The following is a 22186-nucleotide window of genomic DNA, read 5'->3' on the forward strand; positions in this document are numbered from 1 at the left end:
GAGAGGGGGGGTGGGGTGGCATTCATAAAAGAAAGCTCCATCTTGCACTTATTTTACTGTAACTTCTGTCAAGCAGTTGTTTTACCTTAAAAATCCTTTTCCTGGAATTACATTTTTAACTGCTTTCATCAGAAAACAATTTCAGTTTTCACATTTTTTTTTACTTTAACTTGTTGGGTATTTATAGAATGTTTCACTCTGGAGAAATGTGGAAAAAAAACTTCATTTGACTTAATATTCATTGTGTAGACGATTAATTAATGTATAGCCTCAGACTATCAAAAAGATAGTCAGAGATATCATGTTTTAAATGTACTTAATTAGTGTGCACTGTGAGACTTGTGCCCTGGCAAAGCAAATGCTGACATTTTTATTGGTGGAATTTCAATTACATGCTCTCTCTCAAAATGAGTGTTAGGACTCTGCATAGAAGGAGTCATTAGGGCTTCTTTCAATTGGTCTCAGGAGATGCCTGAGGTTTCACAGATGAGACGGTAATCAGACTCGCACGGTTCCATAGATCAGGGTGCCCCTGTTCCACCGYTCTAAAATTAGGGCAATACATCAGGAAGAGCTATCAACACTTATGTCAACATTGTTTCAAAAGAAATATGAGCTTTTTAGTGCTTCTCTCTGTTGTTCAATACATTTGCCTGAGTAATGATGGCAGGTCTACGTCTCATTAGTGTCACTAGTTTTATGTTTTTATACAATTCCATTTCATATGCCTGAAGTAAACTAGACATTCATTTCCAGGTCTCAATGGAATCCGGTAGATAAAGCGCTTTAATTTATATTGCTTCTGCATGATAATGCTCATGCATGAAGAAAGCAGACACAGTCATCAAAGTGACCATTTAATATGTGGGGAGCGCTGCAGATTCATAAAATATTAGCCACAAAAACAAGCAGCATATTATGGTCTCAGCATGAGGTGCGTGTTTTAATTTCTAAATAGTTGCTCATTTCCACGAGAACAACGGGGAAATGCTGATATTTTTTCTCTGTTATTACACTTGGAGGTCATTAATATAGTGGAAGGCCCCTTTGAGATCTTCCCTGCTCACAGATGTGCACGCAGATGTGAACATAAACTTGTCTSTGGGATGATATAATGCACTGTTTTAACTTGCTTGTTAATTTCACTTATAAGGTCTTTTTAATCAAATATATTTAAAGAAAATGGAAAAGCTCTGTTAATTTTTTTACACGTTTGGTACTGCAGATTAATTTCTTTAGTGCTTAAACACAATAACGAATGTCTCACTGCTTCGCCTGCCAATTAGTTTGATTTTCTTTTTTTTTTTGAATACAGGAACCTTTTGTTTAAGTTTCTAAATACAGTTTTGTGTTATAAACCACAATGCCCTGCGTGCACTCATGACGCGCAGCCAAAGTACAGTTGGTGACAATCTGCAACCAAAAGAGCACCATTTTCTGACCCCCTTTGTGAATAAATMGCTTTTTATCTCAACAACAACTAACTGTTCCACTGAGATACCTAAATACTATATTAGCAACATTTAGTGCCTGAGCAGTGATTACTTCTAAAGCCAACAAAATAGGAAAACACAATGCAATCAGAAATACAGTTTCAGTGGTGCTTTAAATGGGGCTACTGCTCTGTGATAAGATGACAAATATTTTCTCTAGACTGAGCTAAATCAGCAGAACAAAGTTATTGATTTGACTTCTCACATTGCTCATAGAATTTTAAGTCCCCTAGGTAACAAAGAGGACTTTAATGGCCTTATCATGAATCCATCAGTGGTAACTTGCAACTACTGGGACCTCAAAGCCCAGTGGGCCAGTTTGAATGTTTGCTGTCCAAATGTTACTTGCAATGTTGATGAAATTAAGAACAAAATGTAAATGAAAAGTACATTGTGTTTCACTCGTTTGTAATAGAAATTTACATATTGTCTCAGTTTCTCAAAAAACACATGCCACAAAGATTTTTAAAATCCCATCCATCCATTTTCTGTACACGCTTATTCCTTTCAGGGTCACGGGTGTCACTGGTGCCCATATCCAGCAGTCACAGTGCGAGGAGTGGGGTAMACCCTGGACAGGTCGCAAGTCCATCACAGGGCCACACATAGAGACAAACAAGACACACAACCATCCACTCTCTCACTCACACCTAGGGACAATTTAGAGTTATCAATTAACCTAACAGTCATGTTTTTGGTCTGTGGGAGGAAGCCGGAGTACCCGGAGAGAACCCACACATGCACGGAGAGAACATGCAAACTCTACCCAGAAAGGTCCCCGGGCCGAGATTTGAACTGGTGACCTTCTTGCTGAGAGGCATCAGCTCTACAAAATGACCCACCGTAGAATACCTTAAAGAGGATATATCACGCAAAATCCACTTTTTTAGTTGTTAAATGCATTTTGTTGTGTACTTGGAATCTCTAGGTGTGCATACAATTTTAGCCCGTGGACTATTTGATTCACTGCTGCATATATATATTTTATATTCTGTTTGGGTCATGTTTGTCAGCTTGTTCAGTTTTTTCTGTTTACTCTGATGCTTTCTGAACGATTACATCACAGTAGTGAGTTCTGTTGATGACATATTTTCAAATAATTTGTAAATAAAATGTGTCTGCGCCGCAAGATGGTCATATTTCTGCTAACAAACTAGAATGGACTGGTCTGAAAGCTGGAGGGATGCGGGGTGTGAAGTGGCTGAATTTTGATTTAAAGAGGCAGTGTCAAAACGAGTTGATCTGAGACACACCTCAGAAAAGGGGTGAAATAGGGGCTTGTGGAGTTACAATAAGGTGGACTTCAGACCAAAGCATTGCAGTTAAGTTTTATATAGACCCCAACTGAGTGATTTAAATGTGAAAAATGATTTAAAAGCATGATATGTCTCCTTTATTAATGCAGCTGCAGTATTTTGGAAGCTTCTGAGTTCTTACAATATTTCAGGTTATTTATTAGTTTTCATGTCATCATTTCATTATGTTTATTTATTTATTTTATTTATTTGTTTCATTTAAAAGACAAAACAAATTCACATAAAACAAAAAAATACAAATCAAATAAAATGAAAGGCAGTGGAAGAAAAAATCTTATGGATGGACAAAATAATTACATTTTAACAACTTTATATAAACATGAACGTTTCAATGTAATAGAGGTGTAAGATGTGACATGAAACTGTAATCATTACATCTTTAGAGACGGTTGACCAGGGTATTTAACCCATTTAGACAGAAGCTCTTTATAATAAAATAAAAAAAATMTTGCGGAAAACCTCCACCAACTTATAACCAATGAAGCTACAATGGGCAAGTGAAAAAAAAGTGCCATCTGTAAAAAGTTTTGTAGTTTGCCATCACTTTGTTGCTAACAAAATAAATAGCTTTGCTGCCTGAAAACTGCAATTCACTGMTCTTTATTTTCCAGTCTGAACACCACTTGAGAGTTTTTGTTGCACTATATTTGTTGACTTTTTCATTTACTTGGGAAGGCTGGCATCAATTTTTAACTGTGGCTCTTTCTTTTCTTTCCTTTTCTTTTTTATTGCTAGATGCAACAATCGGACGCAGTGCATTGTGATCACAGGTTCAGATGTCTTCCCTGACCCCTGCCCAGGGACCTACAAGTACCTGGAGGTCCAGTATGAGTGTGTGCCCTACAGTAAGTATGACCCCTTCCGTCATGACTTGACCCCACCCCCCTCTCATATTCTCTCTTCCTCTCTGCCCTCTGTCTCCTATCCGTGTTAAACCATATCCTGTCCCATTTCTTCGCTGCCTCTCTTTGTCTGCAGTAACTTCTAGCACCCTCTTCCCTCTGTCTCTTCTTCAATCTGTGTCACGCAGTGAACTTTCCATGAAATATGACCTGTAAAACCCTTTGGTCCTCCTCTGCACTCCCCTCATTATTGATGTGCTCACCATGTTTCCAGTGGATCTACGAGCCTGGTTATATGAGGTAGCAGAATAGAGGGAGGGCAGAGGAAGTCATGCTGACTTTTTGTGATAGCAAACGGGAGTTTCATTTCTCAAGTCCTATGCGGAGTAATCCATCAGGCGAAAAGCACAGCTCAATTTGATTGTTTAATACACAGCCATACAACAGGTGTTGAAATGTGTTAACAGATGTTTCATTATGTAACAAAACCAAAAGCTCCTCTCACAAGTCAACAAGGCAATAATTCATCTGGAGAGATAGTGTTAACATTTTGTCTGCTCCTCTGATGCTAAAATATTCATTGCCATTCAGCCTCCAAACAATCCTTAGATTGCCCCTTGTATTAAAATTCCCCTTTGTCCTTTAAGCTGCCATGTTCATTTGCAGTTTGTGCAGAAAATTCCCCCATTTAACCTTTAAAGACTGATTAATGACAAAGATGTAGATGAAGTGCAAAAAACATCATCAGGTGGAACTTAAATAGTCAGTGCTGGAAAATTGGGGAGATAGTCTGTTAGCTCTTTTCGACTCAAATGAGTGTTTTGTGCAGATATGTTTCAGCTTTGGAGCAGTCGGGGAAACAAATAAAATTAAAAAACAAGCCTAAATATATATTTATATATATGAAAAAGCAGTTTTATTATGCTGCACTTGCTATTAGGTATATCTGTTCTGCTTTGCTCATTACCACTGTACCTGTCTAAGTTGCTCCCCTTAGTTTTGAATCCGACTGCACCACTGAACATCATTAGATGGTGAAACTCATTACAACTTAAAGGTTAACCTCTCTGAGGTTTTGAGGACTTGTAATTAAAGATGGAGCAAGCACGAATGGTCATTTGAGACCAAGACAAATCATGTAGTTCATGCATTTAACTTCCAGCTGCTTTTGTTTTTTGCTTTTTCTTTTTGTTTCTCCTCTTGCCTTATCTAACAAAGCGAAGTATTGATCCCATGTCTTGCTGTGTTACCCCCAACCATAAAAGAAGGATTAGCCTCAAGGTGCACTCATGTCCACCCACCGTTATGATTGTCTTTTGCTTCTGTCTTGCACAAAGGAAGTAGTCGAGACTGCTCTAGTTTGGTAAAAATAATAATAATTGAACTTCCACCCAAAGACATTTAATCTTCACCAATCTCTTTTACCAAGTGTAAACACAATCAGGACATCACTTCATTCCAAACAGTTTTTAAACATGCATGTATGTAGCCCCATCTTTTTGCTTCTCAAGGTCCATGCCCAAGCAGAATAGGACCAAGAACACAGAATGTATCCTATCACAACTGCCCTGGTAAGTTTTTAGTGCTCTCCCTGTCTATCTCAGAACCACCAAGCCCAGTCCAGCTTCTACCCTCTCAAGCCCTACTGTACCTCATTGCAGTTTTTTTTTTATTATAGGCAAGTTCCCCTTGTGTTGCTTTCCTCTCACCAATCCTCTGTCTCTCTCCCAAAACGTAGTCAATATGCTGCATGTCAGATTGTAGCCAGACTAATGCAGAGAAAAGCAATCACAGGGGAAGATTAACTCTTCCACACCGTAGCTAACTCTTACTACAGCTTTCTGATGGGGTGGCGAAAGCCCTCACTGAAGTTTATGTAGTTTTTCAGAGGGGAAAAGATCACATGCCAAATACCAAGATTTGTGATTAAAAAAATAAATGTGTCAGTGGTCCAGGGGCTTAGGATCCCCAGCATTTGCAGGGACACACRACTTGACAGGATGTTTTGAGAGAGCATTAAATCGCCATTAAGCTGATCATCAAGGGGAGCAAAGACAGTGTCCTCATTTYGACCAAACGAAATAGTATTTATGAAAAAGTCTTTGTCTCAGAGAAATATGACCAGCAGTTTGGTTACATATTACTTTGCACAGTATACATTTATTCCTTACTAACAGATTCAATGTCATCATTTTGTAGTTTTATTTAAGTCTTTATAATATCACGGCTGAAAACTCCAAGTGATGTTTGCAACAAGTTGCCTACATTTCCACCGTTTTCATCCTTTTGGCATTATAATTTGGTCCTTGTCACGAAATGCTCTCATTAGCAACATTATCTTCGTACTCCAGCCAAGTATGTAAATTTTTGTCTTCACTTGGCACTCTCTGAATCGGATCCAGTAATTGCATGAATAAGGCACCATAAAAGCTAAGATGTTTCTTTATTAGGGCTGCTTTTTGCAAGCTATTCAAAAGAAGAGGAAGGAAAAAAAAGGACAAAGTTGCCTTCTTTACACTACTGTGTAACACTGTAGAATTGTCCCAGAGTAGCTCTCCTCATTGTTAATATTTTTCCTTTTCACCACATGCTAAGGCTAATAAAGTTGTAAGTAGCTCTTTGTGATAATGAGACTAAGGTCATAAAATGAGTGGCAGCATGAGTGTTTGGTCCCCTTTGGTGTTTTTGCCCCTTCTTAATATTTTTATGTCTTTTATGTAATTATGTAATATATTTAATGAATTCATGTTCCAATTTACTCTACAATAAACTTTAGAATATTATCCATGTCAACATGGAACAGTACATTTATTAATAACTCATCACAATTTAATTTGGAATATCCCTTCATTAAGTCTAATTTGTTGGAATACCTGTAGTGTCTTTAGGTGAATGTGGTTTGAGGTGTGTTTCATGTTTGTTCTGTTTTTGTACAAAAACTGACTGTCTTCCCTTCCCCTGTGCAATCCGCAGGAAACTCCTTTGGGCATCTGACTTGTGCTTTTTTTCCACTGACAGATTTCTGATCACACTGATTGCTGTTTCTATTTTTACATTTCCACTAACGTCATCAGGCCTTCCTGTGTTCCTCTTCATGTGTTCTCGTTTTCTTTCCAGATTTGTCTCTGTYCACGCTTGGGTTGAACGGCTGTGCATGTTTTTGAGGACTGTTAATATGTTTGCTTTTTTGTCCATGTTTGATCTCATAGTTAGGTGCAGCACACTCAGATTTCCTCTGCAGAAGTGATTGCATTCATTGTTTTGGATTCTTTCTGCCACTGAAGCCTAGCTCAGACTTAGCCATGTCTTAAAGAGAGAAAACCTGATATGAAATGCAGAACTCTGAGCACTAGATATTGATGTTATCCCATTGTGTAAACTGGTAAAAAAAAAATGCACATTTGAATCCTTTCAGTTCTCTGTTGTTGTGCCTCTGGTTTGCAAAGACAGAAATCAGGAAAACTCACAACTAAAAAAGAGAGGAGATCTGTGGGGAGTGAAATTATGCATGCAGTCATTTTTTAACAATCACAGTCTCTACAGTGTTCTCTTGCAATGAATAGTATAGTCTCTCTGTTGCAATGAAAAATCTGAAACTAAGGGATATTGATAAATTCAGGGTAGAGAGAAAGAAAAACACTTAATTCAGTTTTGAAGTTGCAAAAAAAAGCCACTGATGATGAAGAAGCTAAGATACTAATATTCTGATATTCTGTTCTGCTTTCTAGTGAAGTGGCAAGAAAATAAGTGAAAAAAAGTTTTGAACTTGCAAACATCAGGACAAAAATCATCTACTCCTTATTAGGTTTAATGCAGAATGTCTGATAAACGCCAACAAACAATTCAACGTTTATCATTGTTATATTTGAATGATTTAAAAAAGACAAGTAAAGTGCAAAAGCAGTGTGCATAAAACAAAGCTAAACACATTAATAGCATTAGCAATGGTAACTAGAAGTGACATTACCAATATTTCATGGACAATATTTATTAGACAATATTTCAATTTTTTCAAATTTCAAGGACCAAGCATTGGATTTTATTCAGTTGGTAGTCTCCACTTTGTTGTGATCACTGCCATGTTGTAGTGATTTTTGTTATTCCAGTTTTATTATTTAAAGTTTAAAATGAGACAAAATCATTATTTATAGATCATTATTTGTTAAGATCACTTTTTCTTCTGTATGTTTTTCGACACATAACTCCTTCCGCAGTTTTTGCGAAATKTATCTAAATGTCCAGCTCCTTCACATTCCTGCTGATTTTTGGTACTTAAAGAATTTATACTTTTTGTGATATTTAGCTTTGTTTCTATCATATTTTTTTTCTCATTTAAACTTGATGGAGCTGTCTTCAGCATCCTTAAATCCCTTCAAAATGTAAAGAAATCTTTACTGAACTTTTAAACTTTTCTTCTGGTTTTGCCTTTTCAACTTATTTGTGTTGAATTCAGCTTCTTTTGGCTTCTATTTAGCTAGTTTTAGCTTTTTTAAAATATGATTCTGACATTTTCTKCTATTCTTTTGCTAAGTTTAACTTTTTATGCTTCTGGCTTCTTTTTGCTTTAAGCTTTTCTATGTTTCTTTTAGCTATTTTCTAATTACAGCTGTTGCTATTTTTAACTATTTTTTCAGCTAAATTCATGTTTTAGTGATATTTCAGCTTTTCACTGCATATTTAAACAAATGTGCTCATTCTGTAGCTTTGTGCTAATTTCAGCTATTTAAGCTCACTTTTAAGCTATTCAGCAACAATATTTCTGCATCAAACTTTCACACTGCATTTTCACAGGAAATGCAAATTTGCTAGTTACCTGTTTCATTCAATGGTGTTACTTCACACATCTGAACCCCCCAGACTTGCAAATCACCAAAACTTAAAATGTCATTGAGACATCCATACTTGATGAGGATCAGGTAGTCAGGTGCATTTGATTAGCAGGCCATGGCAACCAATAACCTCATAATTTCAATAAAACCAATGAAGTCATACAACGTTTTTAACACTCTGCATTTGCATTTTAGGTAAGTGTTTGGTGAATAATTAAAATAAAATGTAAAATGTCTTGTATTAGAGACCACTGAACATAATACTATGTACAACATTTCTAAACCTGGTAAGGATGAGATGGATTTTATTTATGTCCTGATTTGTAAACCTTCACACAGGAAAATGGCATGCTTTTGTGCTTATTAACCAATTAACATTTAACCTGAGCTGACTTGAAAAACCTGCTGTTCAACTTTAGTTTCAGTCAATCCTGAGGATCATGAATACATTTATTAGCCATAACATTAAATCACCTTCTTTAGGTTACAACTTGAATGCCAAGCCTTTATGTATTTTCTGGCCTTGTAGATTTTGTGGGGTGAGGAGTGGTATCTCAGTGGATCAGTTTTTTCCGCTGCATTCCGCAAATGCACTGGGTCCGGAGGCTGGATCAACACTTTTAAGCTCCCTGTTGTGTTCTTTTAAAACATTCTCAAACAGTTTTTGTGCTTGATAACATTTGTCTTGCTAGTCAGCTAAAAAAAAGAATAGAAAAACATCAGTGGGTGGGAGCAATTCTTGAACAAATGTTTACCTTAATGCGACCTAGGCTAACTCAAAATTTACTAAAACTAATTAATGTGTTATTCACATAACTTATCAGTGGTTTAAATGTTTGGCTCATATATGTATTTTGCTTCAGTTTTAATTTCGTTTTAGTTGAGTTAGAAAATATTTGATGTCATTTTTGATGTCATATATCTTTTTCAAGATTCACAGTTTTAATAACTGTTGACTCAGATTTTCATGGACAAAGCTGCATTTCACTGCTGCATTCTGTTTTCCTCTTTTCACAAAGTAATGTGTGAAACAGTGTGAACTAGTTCAACAAATTACTCATCTTGTTTTACTTAAGTTTCAGAAATGATTATATAATATAACAATTTGTAGCAAATTCTCAGTTCTTTTTGTTTGTGTGTTAGGAGATTTTATCACCAGAAACCCATTATTTTTGTACAAACCCAATTCTGAAAAAAGTTGGGACATTGCGTAAAATGGAAATATAAACAGAATTCAATGGGCCTCATGCAAGAACATGTTCGTATTCTTATCCTAAATTTCTCTTACTTTTGTTCGTACAAAGGGTTTGTACGAACATGTCACGTCAGATTCAACAAACTCTTCTATCTTCAGGAAAAGTGTGTAAATGAGCTGCATAAATTCCACCTGTTCGTATCCAGCTGCTCGTGCACGCGAGAGGATAATCATCACCCCAAAAACACCATATAAGGCTATGTTTCCTGCTTCAGATACAAGGAAGTGTCCATTCATGAAAAATGACAGTGAAATCTTAAAAGAACTTTACAAGTTCAGAGATTGAAGTCCTGCTGTCAGAGATCCAGAAAAGAAAATCTGTCATTTTTAGCAGGTCAGCTGTGGAATAAAAGGAGCTGCTAAAAGTATAAATAACTGTGTTAAATCATTTTCATTTATTCAGAAGCCGCAGTGCTGCGCACCGTACCTTTCCCGCATTGCTTGTGCTTTTCTAAATGTGTAAGCTGTACATCCCAGAGGGACTAATGCACCCCCATATCATCAGAGATGCAGGCTTATGAACTGTGAGCTGATAACAGATTAGATAGTCCCTCTGCTTTAGAACATGGTGCTTGTGGTTTTTGAAATAAAATTGAAGTACTGATTCGTGAAACCACACAACAGTTTTCTACTTTACCTCAGTTCATTTTAAATGAGCTTTGGCTCAGAGAGGACAGCTTTAGTTTTTGGATGATTTTCACATATGGCTTCTTTTTTAGCTAGAACTTGTGGTACGGCAATCTCTCCACATACAATGATTTGTGGAAGTATTCCAGAGCACATGAAGTGATGCAAAAATCTAAATTGTCTTATTTGTTTTAAACATTTGATAAGTTTATATTCCATTTTGGAATTTGCAAATCATTGCAATTTCAATAATACTTTACGTCTCAACTTTTTTTTTTTAATTGGGGTTGTGGAGATTAAATCTTGGAACTCCACAGGTCTTTAGCTACAGAGTAGAAGTCCAGAACTGATCCACACATGTTAACATGTGTAGTATTCATGTTTACTTCTTTGAACACAGCACGTTGCATCTGACAAAACTTCTTCTTCCACTCCTGCTGGTCACTTCAGAACTGTAAACTGTTCAAACTGAAGTCTCTATGTTGGAGGTTGCATTTTAATGAAGATGTTAATGGCCACACACACAAAAATGGAGCAGAGCAAAAACTGTAATTAAGATCTGCGTTGTGAATGTAGCCTCTAGGGAGTTGCTGGAGCTTGGTGGTCAATGTCAAAGTCCCTTATTCTTGARGTTGAGGGTTTGAGTCCAAATTCAATTCAATTCAAAAATACTTTATTGATCCCAGAGGGAAATTTGGTGTTGTTGTAACTCTTTTAACTAAAAACCTATTGTAGATGCTCATGGATCTTTCCTGCACACAAATGTGTCAGGAATGGCATTTGGCGTAAACCAATTTCCAAATCTTTTACGTGAGTTTGCTCACTGTTGCGACCCCTGCAGAAGGGAATAACTGAAAGAACAACATCACACATAGCAGACAGGTGTAGACCAGATCTGGTGTCAAGCTGCACTGCTGGCATGGAAAGTGATTTGTCAACCAGGTGTGGGCCAGGTCTGGCAATGATGGCACTGTTTAAGATGGCATGCCACAACTGGCCTGGTTGTAGTGTAGATCATGTGGTCCAAATCTGTCAATGCCACAAGTGTCCCAGTTATGATTTGGTTTATGCGGTGTTGGCCCATTACCACCTCTGGCAAATCACATCTGGGCCACCAAATGACAGTTATTATTTATGGGATCTGGGCCAGGTGTTAGTGCCTTGTGTTGACCTGAACTGTGCCAGAAAAAAATATTGCTATGTGGACTTTTTATTGAAATGTAAATGTGCAGTCCTATACAGCATTGCATAAAAATGAAAAAAAAAATGTTGCTTTGCATTATAGAACAAAAACATTAACTGAGATTCACAGATAACAAAGCTAGATTACAGCAATTAGAATGTATTTCTCTGAAACAGTGCACTTAATGTGATTCATGAGGCCTTCACGTTTATGCCATTCAGAGTTAAAGGAGGGACAACGGACAAAAAAATTCTGCAATTATTTTGATGAGGTCAATTAGCTGATGTAATTATAGTTTCGGTAGGTAAATGATACATGATAGTAAAATTGTTTTATCAAGATTAGCTAAAGCAATCAGAAGTGCCATAGAAAGCCTTCCCTTTTTGTGCAGTTTGTTATCAACATGTATGTACTGAATGTGTTGCTCTGGGGAAGTACTTACGCATGTGCCTATTTCCTTCTGACATGGACAACATCCAGTGTTGTTTGCCAATACAGTATTTTATTGGTAACATGAGAGATTTTCCCCCCTTTTTTTCTGTTTCCTGTTCTAAAGTATCAGACTAATGCACAACCAGCTCAGTCATTAAATGTCAGCCATAATATCTAACTCCTTTTTTATTGATACATTTCCCATAGATCAAAATTCATAGGACACTGTTTTTAATGTAATTCTAGCCAACTGAGTAGTCACTGTGAGTGAAGCTATGTGCCTTAATGCATAAAGTCATCCAGATCTTTTTTTTTCTGTCATCTCGAAACAAAATCAGACACTGCTGAGAGTGCCTGGCATTTTATACATACTTGAGGGAGCGATTAGATTCTAACTAATTATATTATACAGTCCAGGTTWACTATTTTTGTTCACTCAGTTATTTAGGTTTTCCTTTAATATGTCACCCATCCTTATTTAAACAAGAAAACAATAAGAAATATCTTTTTGTAGTGGTTGGGGGATTTTTCAGACCCAGACTATGGTTTAACTTTGGGTTGATTTTTTAAAATTAAATCAACAAGTGTTGTAAATATATGATGTGTAAGACAAAGAGACACTCTTTGAACCTAATACATTTTGCATTGCAAGCTTATCTTTTTTTGTTTTATAATTTAAAAGTGATCTATATTATTTACAGTAACTAAGATCTTTTTGTAATGCTCAAACTGTTTGCAGTTAAAAAACAGCAAGAGAAAAAACAATATTTACTTCTGAATGTAAGACAATGATTATAAATTGCTAGCCATCATAATCCAAACTCAAGCTTGGCAGCGAGTTGAAAAAAAATCCACCTACCACTACAAAAAAAAAAAAAAAAAAAAAAAAACGGAAAAAAAAATCTGTATTGGCAGTTGGTCATGAGCACAATTGTGATCAGACTTTTTTATGTGATCTAACCCATTTTTCTACTACAGAGCTTTGACTGCTGTGTGCCATCTTTCTCAAAACTTTTCTGCTTTTAATAGGTGTAGCCATCGTTTTTTTTCCATGTCTCATAACATGTTGCTGCATATGTTGTCACAGCGATGACAGTTAATTCATTTTAATCTCTTTTTTCCCCCCTTGCACCCCTTTCATTCTCTCTTCCAACGCCCAAAATAGAAGTGGAGCAAAAAGGTAAATAACAGACATGATCCAAATCCTAGCTCCTTGTTTTGTGGCATCTGGTTGTAAAATACCTATTTTCTCATGGTGGCCTCTACAAACACATCGTAAATGTTTCCTTCAGAACACCCCGACTGTAATGTTAACGGCCAGAGTAGCTCTACAAAGGAAGTGAGGCTGGCCATTAAAGACAAAAAAAAAAAAAAGAAAAGAAAACAGCACACAAGCAGCCAAAAGATGTAAATGGGGGTGTATTGGCTGCAGTCCTTAGGGACATCCTCTTCTCATTCTCCYTGTGTGCTTTTGCTACTCAGCAGAATCTCATATTGCCTGGCTTCCGAACCCTTTCTCATAGCATGCCATGGTAACAGTGTTTCTTGGCCCTCTTTTCAAGCTATTGCATTCTACTGTCCCTTTTTTCTCCAAGCTACCCCCTTTCTCACACTTCTTCCCCATTATTACCCATCTGACCACTTGCTTCTCTTTCCTCTCTTGATTCTTATGCCTCCTGTACTTCAGAGCAACAACCAAAACACCTCAAAAACATACTTAGTGAAAGTATTTTCAAATTTGATGATTGTGATATTTGCACCACGTTTGAAAGAAGAGCCTTTTCATGTATACCCTGTAGAAAAAGTGGTGTGACTGAGACCCGTTTAAGAATATAAAGTTTGCAGACTCGACTGACTCCTGCTTTACCATAACTTTTACTGTCTATTGCCAAGTACTTTTTTTTTCTTTTTCTTTCTTTCTTTTTTTGGCTGCATTTTTTTATTTAAATGTTTATTTGTTTGCTTTTGTTTACAGGATCGGTTTTTTTGTTTCTATTCTGGTCCCCTCCTTTGTGTTCTAGTCAGCTATGAATGTCTGAGGCCCATCTACTCTTTGCTTCAGAATATTTTATATATTTAAACAAAATGCAAATAACATTCTATTTTACTTTCTTTACAAAAGGCCWAAATTGTTGTAAATATTGGCATTATAGTTGGTAAATCTGTTTTGGCCACTTTTTTAAATTATGTATTTGTCCTTATTTTTTTTTGGACAACACATTAAACAAACATGTTATTAAAAGAAATTGTGTTTTTTTGCAATTTTGTGTTTCACATTTTAACTTTTGCTCATTGTACTCTTCTCATTACTAGTTTTTATTTGTCCTGGGACTCTGAAAGCTGTCGGTGAGCCGTCCTTTCTATTTGAAGCGGAGCAACAAGCCGGGGCCTGGTGCAAAGACCCACTTCAAGCYGGTGACAAAATCTACTTCATGCCTTGGACCCCTTATAGGACCGACACTTTGATTGAGTATTCCTCCCTGGATGATGTCAAAAACGCCCGGCAGACCATTACGTACAAGCTGCCACACCGGGTGGACGGAACTGGATTTGTGGTCTATGACGGGGCTGTGTTTTTCAACAAGGAGCGGACACGTAACATTGTGAAATTYGACCTGCGGACTCGAATCAAAAGTGGCGAGGCCATCATCAATAACGCAAACTATCATGACACGTCACCCTACAAGTGGGGAGGTAAAACAGACATCGACTTGGGGGTGGATGAGACCGGGCTTTGGGTGATCTATGCCACAGAGCAAAACAACGGCATGATGGTAATCAGCCAGTTAAATCCATACACRCTACGATTTGAGGCGACTTGGGAAACGACCTATGATAAGCGCTCAGCCTCTAATGCCTTCATGGTTTGTGGAGTTCTCTATGTTGTCCGCTCCACCTATGAAGACAATGAAAGTGAGGTCAGCAAGAGCCTGATAGATTATATTTACAATACTAAACTGAACCGTGGGGAGTATGTTGATATCCACTTTCCCAACCAGTACCAATACATTGCAGCCGTGGATTATAATCCCAGAGATAACCAGCTCTATGTGTGGGATAACTTTTACGTCTTGAGATACAACTTGGAATTTGACCCACCAGATTCAGCACGTGGTAAGAACCCATTTATTTTTTCTTCTACAGAGCACGCTTTTTAAACTTCATTGCTAAGTTGGTGATTTTAGTTTGTCAAGCACACTTTGATATTCCTTTGGTATTCCCCATCCATGTGTCAAGTGTCAAAGCTGACTGTTTTTTTTTTAATTTAGAACCAAATATGTTCCAGCTATGTTATGAGGAACTTCTCAGTGTAGGAAAGCATCTTGGGGGGGGGGCTGAAGAGAGATGAGGTCTGTGATAAACAACACCTCAAAGCCAGATACCATATCATGAAGGATCTGTATCTGGGGGATTTGGAGAAGTCTGCCATTCCTGCATTCTTGTGCTATGGCTCCAGGGACCTTTGCTAGTATGTTTATTTTATTTTATTTTATTTTATTTTATTTTATGATGGAGTGAGACAGGGAGGAAAGGAAATATATTTTCACACTTTTGGAGGGACTCATGCTTGGTCAGGTGCAAAGTTTGGCCTAGGGCAAGGTTGGATCATTCCCCATGTGATGTTGAAATTTCAGATCTCCATTGGCCATTAAAAAGAGGGGGAAAATCATTTCACACTGTGAGATGAGAGTGTAAGGATTTAGGGTTTTGACTAAGAGAGAAGGTAGACCCACATGAGGGAGAAGGATCAATCACCCAGAGTCGTGTCAGTTGCCCATGTTTTTTAATTTAGCTGTCAAGAGCTGAGCAATAGCTAGTCTAGGTTGGAGATAGCCCTTACAGTGGAATATAATAACAGTAATTACCCTAATCCCCTTTACACCCAGAGTCCTAAGCCCATGTAATTCTCAATACAGTCAGTGATGAGCCACAGAGGTCAACCAACTTTTCCAAAGATTATCAAAGAACTCAATATTTTTTAATGTTTGCTCGTCCACGTTGGTATTGATAGGACTTGAGCTGGGGCTGCTAAATTGGATTCAGTCAGTGGAACAGCATCAGGATAGCCAGAATAAGGTGAGCCTTTCTGTGACAAAGAATGCAGTCCACTTTTCAAAGCAGAAATAATATTCAGAAGATTCACTTCAACAATTACGATCATTATTCCATCTCTAAATGTTTGATGTTCCTTCACAGAAAAAATGACAAATAATAAGGGAGTTTTTGAATTAAATGTTTATCTAAATTTAGATTATTCCACGGGAATCGTTCTTTCCCTCTTATTTTAGTCTTGTGCAAGAATTTGTTTTATGCAGTTATTCAAATTAATTAAATTGATTAAAACACAAAACTAAATGTTTCAGAGTGCATCTTTACAGATGGTCATAATATCTTTTTGACATTTACTGTATATGCTGTAAGCTGATTGGAAAGATCCCAAGCACCAGCATTTATTTATAGCTCTGCTGATATAGATTCAGCTATGTACAACCAGGCTTTATGTTCAATCGATTTGTTCATTTGTTGAATGGACACAGATCACCGATAGCAAAATCAGATGCTTTAAACTGATCTGTCCTGAAATACCACCACAATTCAGATATTTATGCGCATTGTGCYGGAGTGCTTTGAAAACACTCCACACAGCGAGTCCTCCCAGCCATCAAGAGAAGTCCACTTCTTGTCCAATAGAGTATGCTTAGAAACATTACAAATACTACCTGACATACTGGATTTGCTCCTCGTCATGCACATTTTTATTTTAATGTCTACAAGGACTGTGCTCTCTCTTCTTGACAAATGGAACATGAGTCTGGCCCGGCTGCTGACTAATATATGTTGAGCTGAAGTCGATGAGAGCAAGGGAGAGTGGTCCAGGATGATCATCAAGATGTCAATAAACTTGTCCTCCCACATGGCTGATGTTGACACATAAATGATGGCACTTTTTTTTCTGGCTGTCACTGGACGCCCTCTCTTTAATATCTTGATGCTCGTTTTTTTGCCTGCTTCACTGGGCACTGAAACAAGTAATCAGAAGGCTTTTGTAGCATAAGTTCATTGTGGTTTCAGTACGGCAACAAAGCAATAAAGAAAAAAAGGAAAAGAGCATTTTGTGTACCTCAAACTCAAGCGACCTCGATTTACAAGTACAGCAAAATGTTGCATGCAAAGAGCAGTTTATGYCCTATAGAGCTTAGCTAACTAATACTTTAAGCTTCACCTTCCTGAAAATGAGATAGTAAAGATGCTGTTGTAAATACTGTATTTTAAACAATACTGCCCTGTTGACACAACAAAACCAATATATACAACAACCACAGCTCGAATGTGCTGTAAGTACATACAGTACAAAACAAAACAGCTTCAACAAATGCTTGACAACTTTCAGTTGTGGACAGCATGGTAGTGTAGTGCTGTCACTTCACAGCAAGAAAGCCTCTGGTTCTGATCTCCTTCCTGAGTGGAGTTAGAATTTTTCTTTCCTGCCTGTGGAGGTTTTCTTTAGCAGCTCTTGTTTCCTGCCATAGTCGAAAAATAGGTTTGCGTTTCCCTGTGATGGCCGTATGTTTATCATTTTACAGAAGGAAGTAACATCATGTGGGTGGCTCCATGACTGCAAATTATCTACAAGTTTTCATTTCTCATGGTTCATCCAGCATAGTTGGGAATTTAAAAGCATGTAGAGAAATTAAGTCGATAGGAGAGTTTTTTTTAGAAGACTGATGATGTTCACATTTTTCTAATGTGTAATTACTCTACCCTTGTGTATTTTTAGTACAAACACATCTGAGCAAGTGTATTTCCTATCAGGGAGTGYGAAACGTCAGTGTGATAAATCCGTGCACAACAGACAGTTTGGTTCTTGTCACCTCCAATAACGTTGCCCATGTAGAGACAAGATCATCTCTTGTAGGATTATGGGGGGGAATGAATGGGGTCACATCCAACATGCAGCTCCTCTGAAAGTGGACATTAAATGGGTCAGTAAGTCTCTCTTTTGGCTTTATCCAACAGCCCTATAATCCGCTCATTTAACCATGGCTTTGTGCTTGTTTTCCTTTTGGCAAATAGGAACTCAGAAAACTAAATATTCCTATTTTGCATCTTGTGAGATGATTAAATTGATTTAAATGAGGTATTCCCAGAGAAGACTCATTATCCACCCATTTCTGTATAAAAGTTAATTTATGCCAAGCTCTGATACCCTTTAGTATGGATTATAAGAGCAGTTTTTTTTTTTTTTACCAGAACTATGCATTAAAGGACTTTAACGCTGCTTCAGTGGAACACATATGCRTTTTGGACACCTTTTATTCATCCACTGTTGCAAAACCACGGCTGCACAAAAACACTTTGAGCTGCAGTCAACGCCCACACAAATCAGTACCTCCTTCTTAATTGTTCAGATGTCGATACATTTGCATAAAGTTTTAAACACTGTATCCTCAAATAAGACACACACAAGGGGATGGCAACAAAGGAAATGACCCAATTTGYTAGAAAATAAAAGGTACAGGTCTTTGACGTGACTCGCCAATTAACTTGCAAGACTCTGCATGTGGTCAAGACTATGCCCTGTAGTTTTGTGTGTTACGAAAATGCTTCACAGTGCAAAAATGTTCGGGTTTTACAGATGCATGTGACTTGTGTGCAGCAGCAGTCACCCTAGAGAGCTTACCTCATACAGTTTGATAAATATACAGGTCTCTAATAGACACCACAATGATTCATCCTCGTCTTCTGCAGTGCATACACGGAGGTCAACTAGTGCATGTGAGAATTTAGAGAGGATACAGGAAATGTGGAAGAAAGACATGGATAGGCAAAGGTAAACCACCAGCACAAATTGACACTGATGTAGAAGTGTCCTTAAAGTGATTTTTTTTTATTATTTATTCTGTGTTAAGCACTGGGAGCTTAACTCCAAGAAAGCTACAAAAAAGTTAATTCAAATTCTGTCTTATATCTCATTTGACTTTGACTTTAGGGATCATGGTCTGATTGAGTTTGTGGTCCTTTTTTGTAAATCTGGAAATGACGACAACTTTTTCATGGCAAATAAAACAGTTGGAGGTTGCGGGTGATCTAAAAGTGGCACACACCAATGGTTGATAACTACATTCACTTCGTTATACAGTCATTAAGGGAGGGATTATGTGTTTTACAGGCACATACTTCCCATCTAATCAGTAAATATGCTACCTTTAGTTGTTATGAAAATGATGTAAATCAAAAATAAATTTGACTTCATCCTGAAATTGGCCTCTGTCTCTTTAAGAACATCCTATCATTTCTGACCCTCCCACTTTAGCACGTTTTCACAGCAATGCTTTGGGGGAGGGGTGCTCTGTGGGGCCCAAGCTCGACTCCAGACGGAGTTCCAGGGAGGAGTTTTGTGTAAATAGGCGGTGCTTTGTACCAGCAAACATTTAGGCAGCTCCACATGGCTACCACAGGAGATTCATGGATTTCTCAAACATGCATGAATGAGTCAAAGCAACCCTGTGGGTATGTTTTTGATGAGGGAATATTARAACATGATGTWAAGCTCAAAAAAGTCAGTTTTGCAYAATAACCCCTTGAAGCTTTCTCAGCCATTTAACGAGTCCATTTAAAATGGCCAAGCCTTCATACTTTGACATGTTTAGCAGCAGTACAGGGATCAGGATGTGTTAAAAACAGTCGATTTTTGTTGTTTGTATGAACAACAATCTTCCCTTTCCCTGAGCCCATGTCAGTTTCCCAAATGGACACAGGGGTGTGAAAGGAGAGGTTATTGATGTGGAAAATCACCCCTTTTTGTTTTTGCTTGTATGTCTCATCTTATTCTCGGTGCTCTGGTTTCCTTTTCAGTCTGCTTCCATCTTATTATTTATCACCTTCATTATTGCACCAYTGCTTTCAGTCTCAGTTTAACCTCTGATGACTGGTAGACAGCATTTTTTTTATTTCATCCTTTTTCCCCTCTGATCCATCATGAGCTGTGCTCCTCATTCTGATTTCTATTCAAGTCTCCACATACATGCATCTTTTTGACTCCTCTCCTGAATTCAGGCTAAAGCCTCAACCAGACTGCTCAAATAATGCCTAGTGGGAGCAGTGYACACTAAATGACTGGATTTAAGTAAATCCGGAGCTCTGCCTCCTGGGAAACTATAAATATGACACAGGCCAAAGATGCCCATCACGCTTATGAAGATCAGGGATCACACTGCATGTGTTTGACATTTAGAAACAATATTTCAAGTGCTACGGCAACTTTACGTTCTACAAGGATTTGAAAGAAAGAAACTGAAAGCATGAAATTTAGCTCCCTTTAGTTTGAAMGCTTTATTTTGAATTGAGTCAGACAGGCATTTAAGTGGAATCTCTTCAGCAACCTATCGTAGWGCAAGTTTGTATTTATTGAGCTGAATTTCTACTGTCAAGAGCATGCTAATTTTGAATGACATAAGCTAGTATCAAACAAACTCTGGCAACRTACAGTGTTCAGCAACGTTTTAAGACACATTCAAATTTCTATCAGGCTGGGAGGAAAAGGTTTATTGAGGAAATGTTGCACATGCTAACCRTGTGCCTGAGGCTAAACTAGAGAGAAAAGAAACAAGCATTCTACTAAACAGGAAAGATAAATGGCAAAGTGGCTTTATCCCATTTTTATGGCAAACTATAAAAGAGAAAGGTAATGAGATCTTAAAAAGGGCTAAATCAAACAGCATAAATAAAAAAAAACATTTGATAAATACAAGAAGCCAAACTACAAATAAAAAAATAATGTATAAACCTACAACTAAGTACACATAGGATATACTGTAAATAAGTAAACTTAATGAACATAAAATAATCACCCAATACCTAAAATAATTTTAACATAATTTTAATGTCTGTGTACCATTAATACAGCAAGAAGCCTTCCATGAAATTATTTAAAATGTATTCTAATTTTAGTTTTTATTAGATTTTCACACTTTACATTTTTTGTGATTTGTTTTGTTTTGTCATTAATGATTTAATTGTTGTGGTTTACTGGAGCAGGGAATTGGTACCTCTGAATAATATAAATGGGGTACCTTAACATGCACTGTCATGGTTGGTTTTGTTTACAGGGCATMATGACTAACGCAAGTGATTCAACTCAAACAGTGACAATGCAGGTCTTAATGCTCTGTTCGGATTTCTTGAAAAAAATCCCATTTTGGCATGAAYGTTTACATTATAACTTAAACGCGACCTCCATCAGACTCCAATGTGAACTCTACATGGCACTGATGTGATCCGCATGTGCAACAAACAATGTCACATTCAGCTCACTGTTTACAGTAGTAGCCTATGGATGCTACTTGTTAGCATGTCGATTCAGTTGATGTTCAATCAGAGCAGATAAAAAAAAAATATCTGACATGCTTGTTTAGTTCACTGTTTACATTTTAACTGTCTTCTGGCCAGCTGCTCTGGTGCAGCATTTTATTTTTGGAATGGGAGCATTGTGGTAAAATTAAAGTATCAATCCAGCAGTGTTGTATAAAGTAGCATAAAGTGATACTTGAGTAAAACTACAAGTATCTTACCAAAAAGAAAATACTTTGGTAAAAGTTAAAGTCTCGTTTAGGAATATTACTTGAGTAAAAGTCTTAAAGTATCTGATATTTTTTTTGTACTTAAGTATTAAAAGTAAAAGTATTGATTTAAAATGAGAAGTTAGATTTTCTGTAAGGACATTTATTAGGAGGTGACCTCCCCAAATCACTGCAGAAATGACTATATTGTATTAAAACAATAAATTTATGTTAAATGTAGGATGCATTAGTCTAGCTGTTTCAGTATATCAAGGGTGACCAAACCTTTTCCTCAAAATGAAAACCTATCTGAGGCCAAATGCAATAATATAATTCATGAAATACAAATACTTCTTAAGTACAGTTSTTTTATTTTAATGATTTTATGTCCTGCTGGAGTGTGACATGATTTGTTTGTGTACAAACTAATATGGTATCAGAATTGTATATACAGTATTTATACTTCTCATTCAACCACAATTAAATTCACTCTATCTAGGAGGCACAATTTCTATGGATAGAATTTATTTTTTACAAAAAACAAGCTGGAACGAAAACAACCAAAAAGTAAATATAAGTAACAACTTTCTACTTCTTGCCTTTTTAAAAAAAATGTAAGGAGTAAAAAGTACAGATAACTGTGTGAAAA

General features: G+C 37.0%; 1 protein-coding gene across 3 annotated transcripts in view; it reads left to right on the top strand.

The window, feature by feature from the left end:
• Positions 1 to 22186, top strand: part of adgrl2a (adhesion G protein-coupled receptor L2a) — a gene marked incomplete at its 3' end in the record, with an annotated part of 98694 nt that overhangs the window by 62388 nt on the left and 14120 nt on the right. Inside the window, 4 exon segments of one of the 3 annotated variants that reach the window (XM_013999998.1) lie at positions 3545 to 3654; positions 5163 to 5222; positions 13143 to 13157; positions 14291 to 15091. In XM_013999998.1, the coding sequence (XP_013855452.1) occupies positions 3545 to 3654; positions 5163 to 5222; positions 13143 to 13157; positions 14291 to 15091 (986 nt within the window). 3 annotated transcript variants of the gene reach the window in all.

Source organism: Austrofundulus limnaeus, unplaced genomic scaffold (genome assembly GCF_001266775.1).
Source record: "Austrofundulus limnaeus strain Quisiro unplaced genomic scaffold, Austrofundulus_limnaeus-1.0 Scaffold8, whole genome shotgun sequence".
NCBI classification, from domain to species: Eukaryota; Metazoa; Chordata; class Actinopteri; order Cyprinodontiformes; family Rivulidae; genus Austrofundulus; species Austrofundulus limnaeus.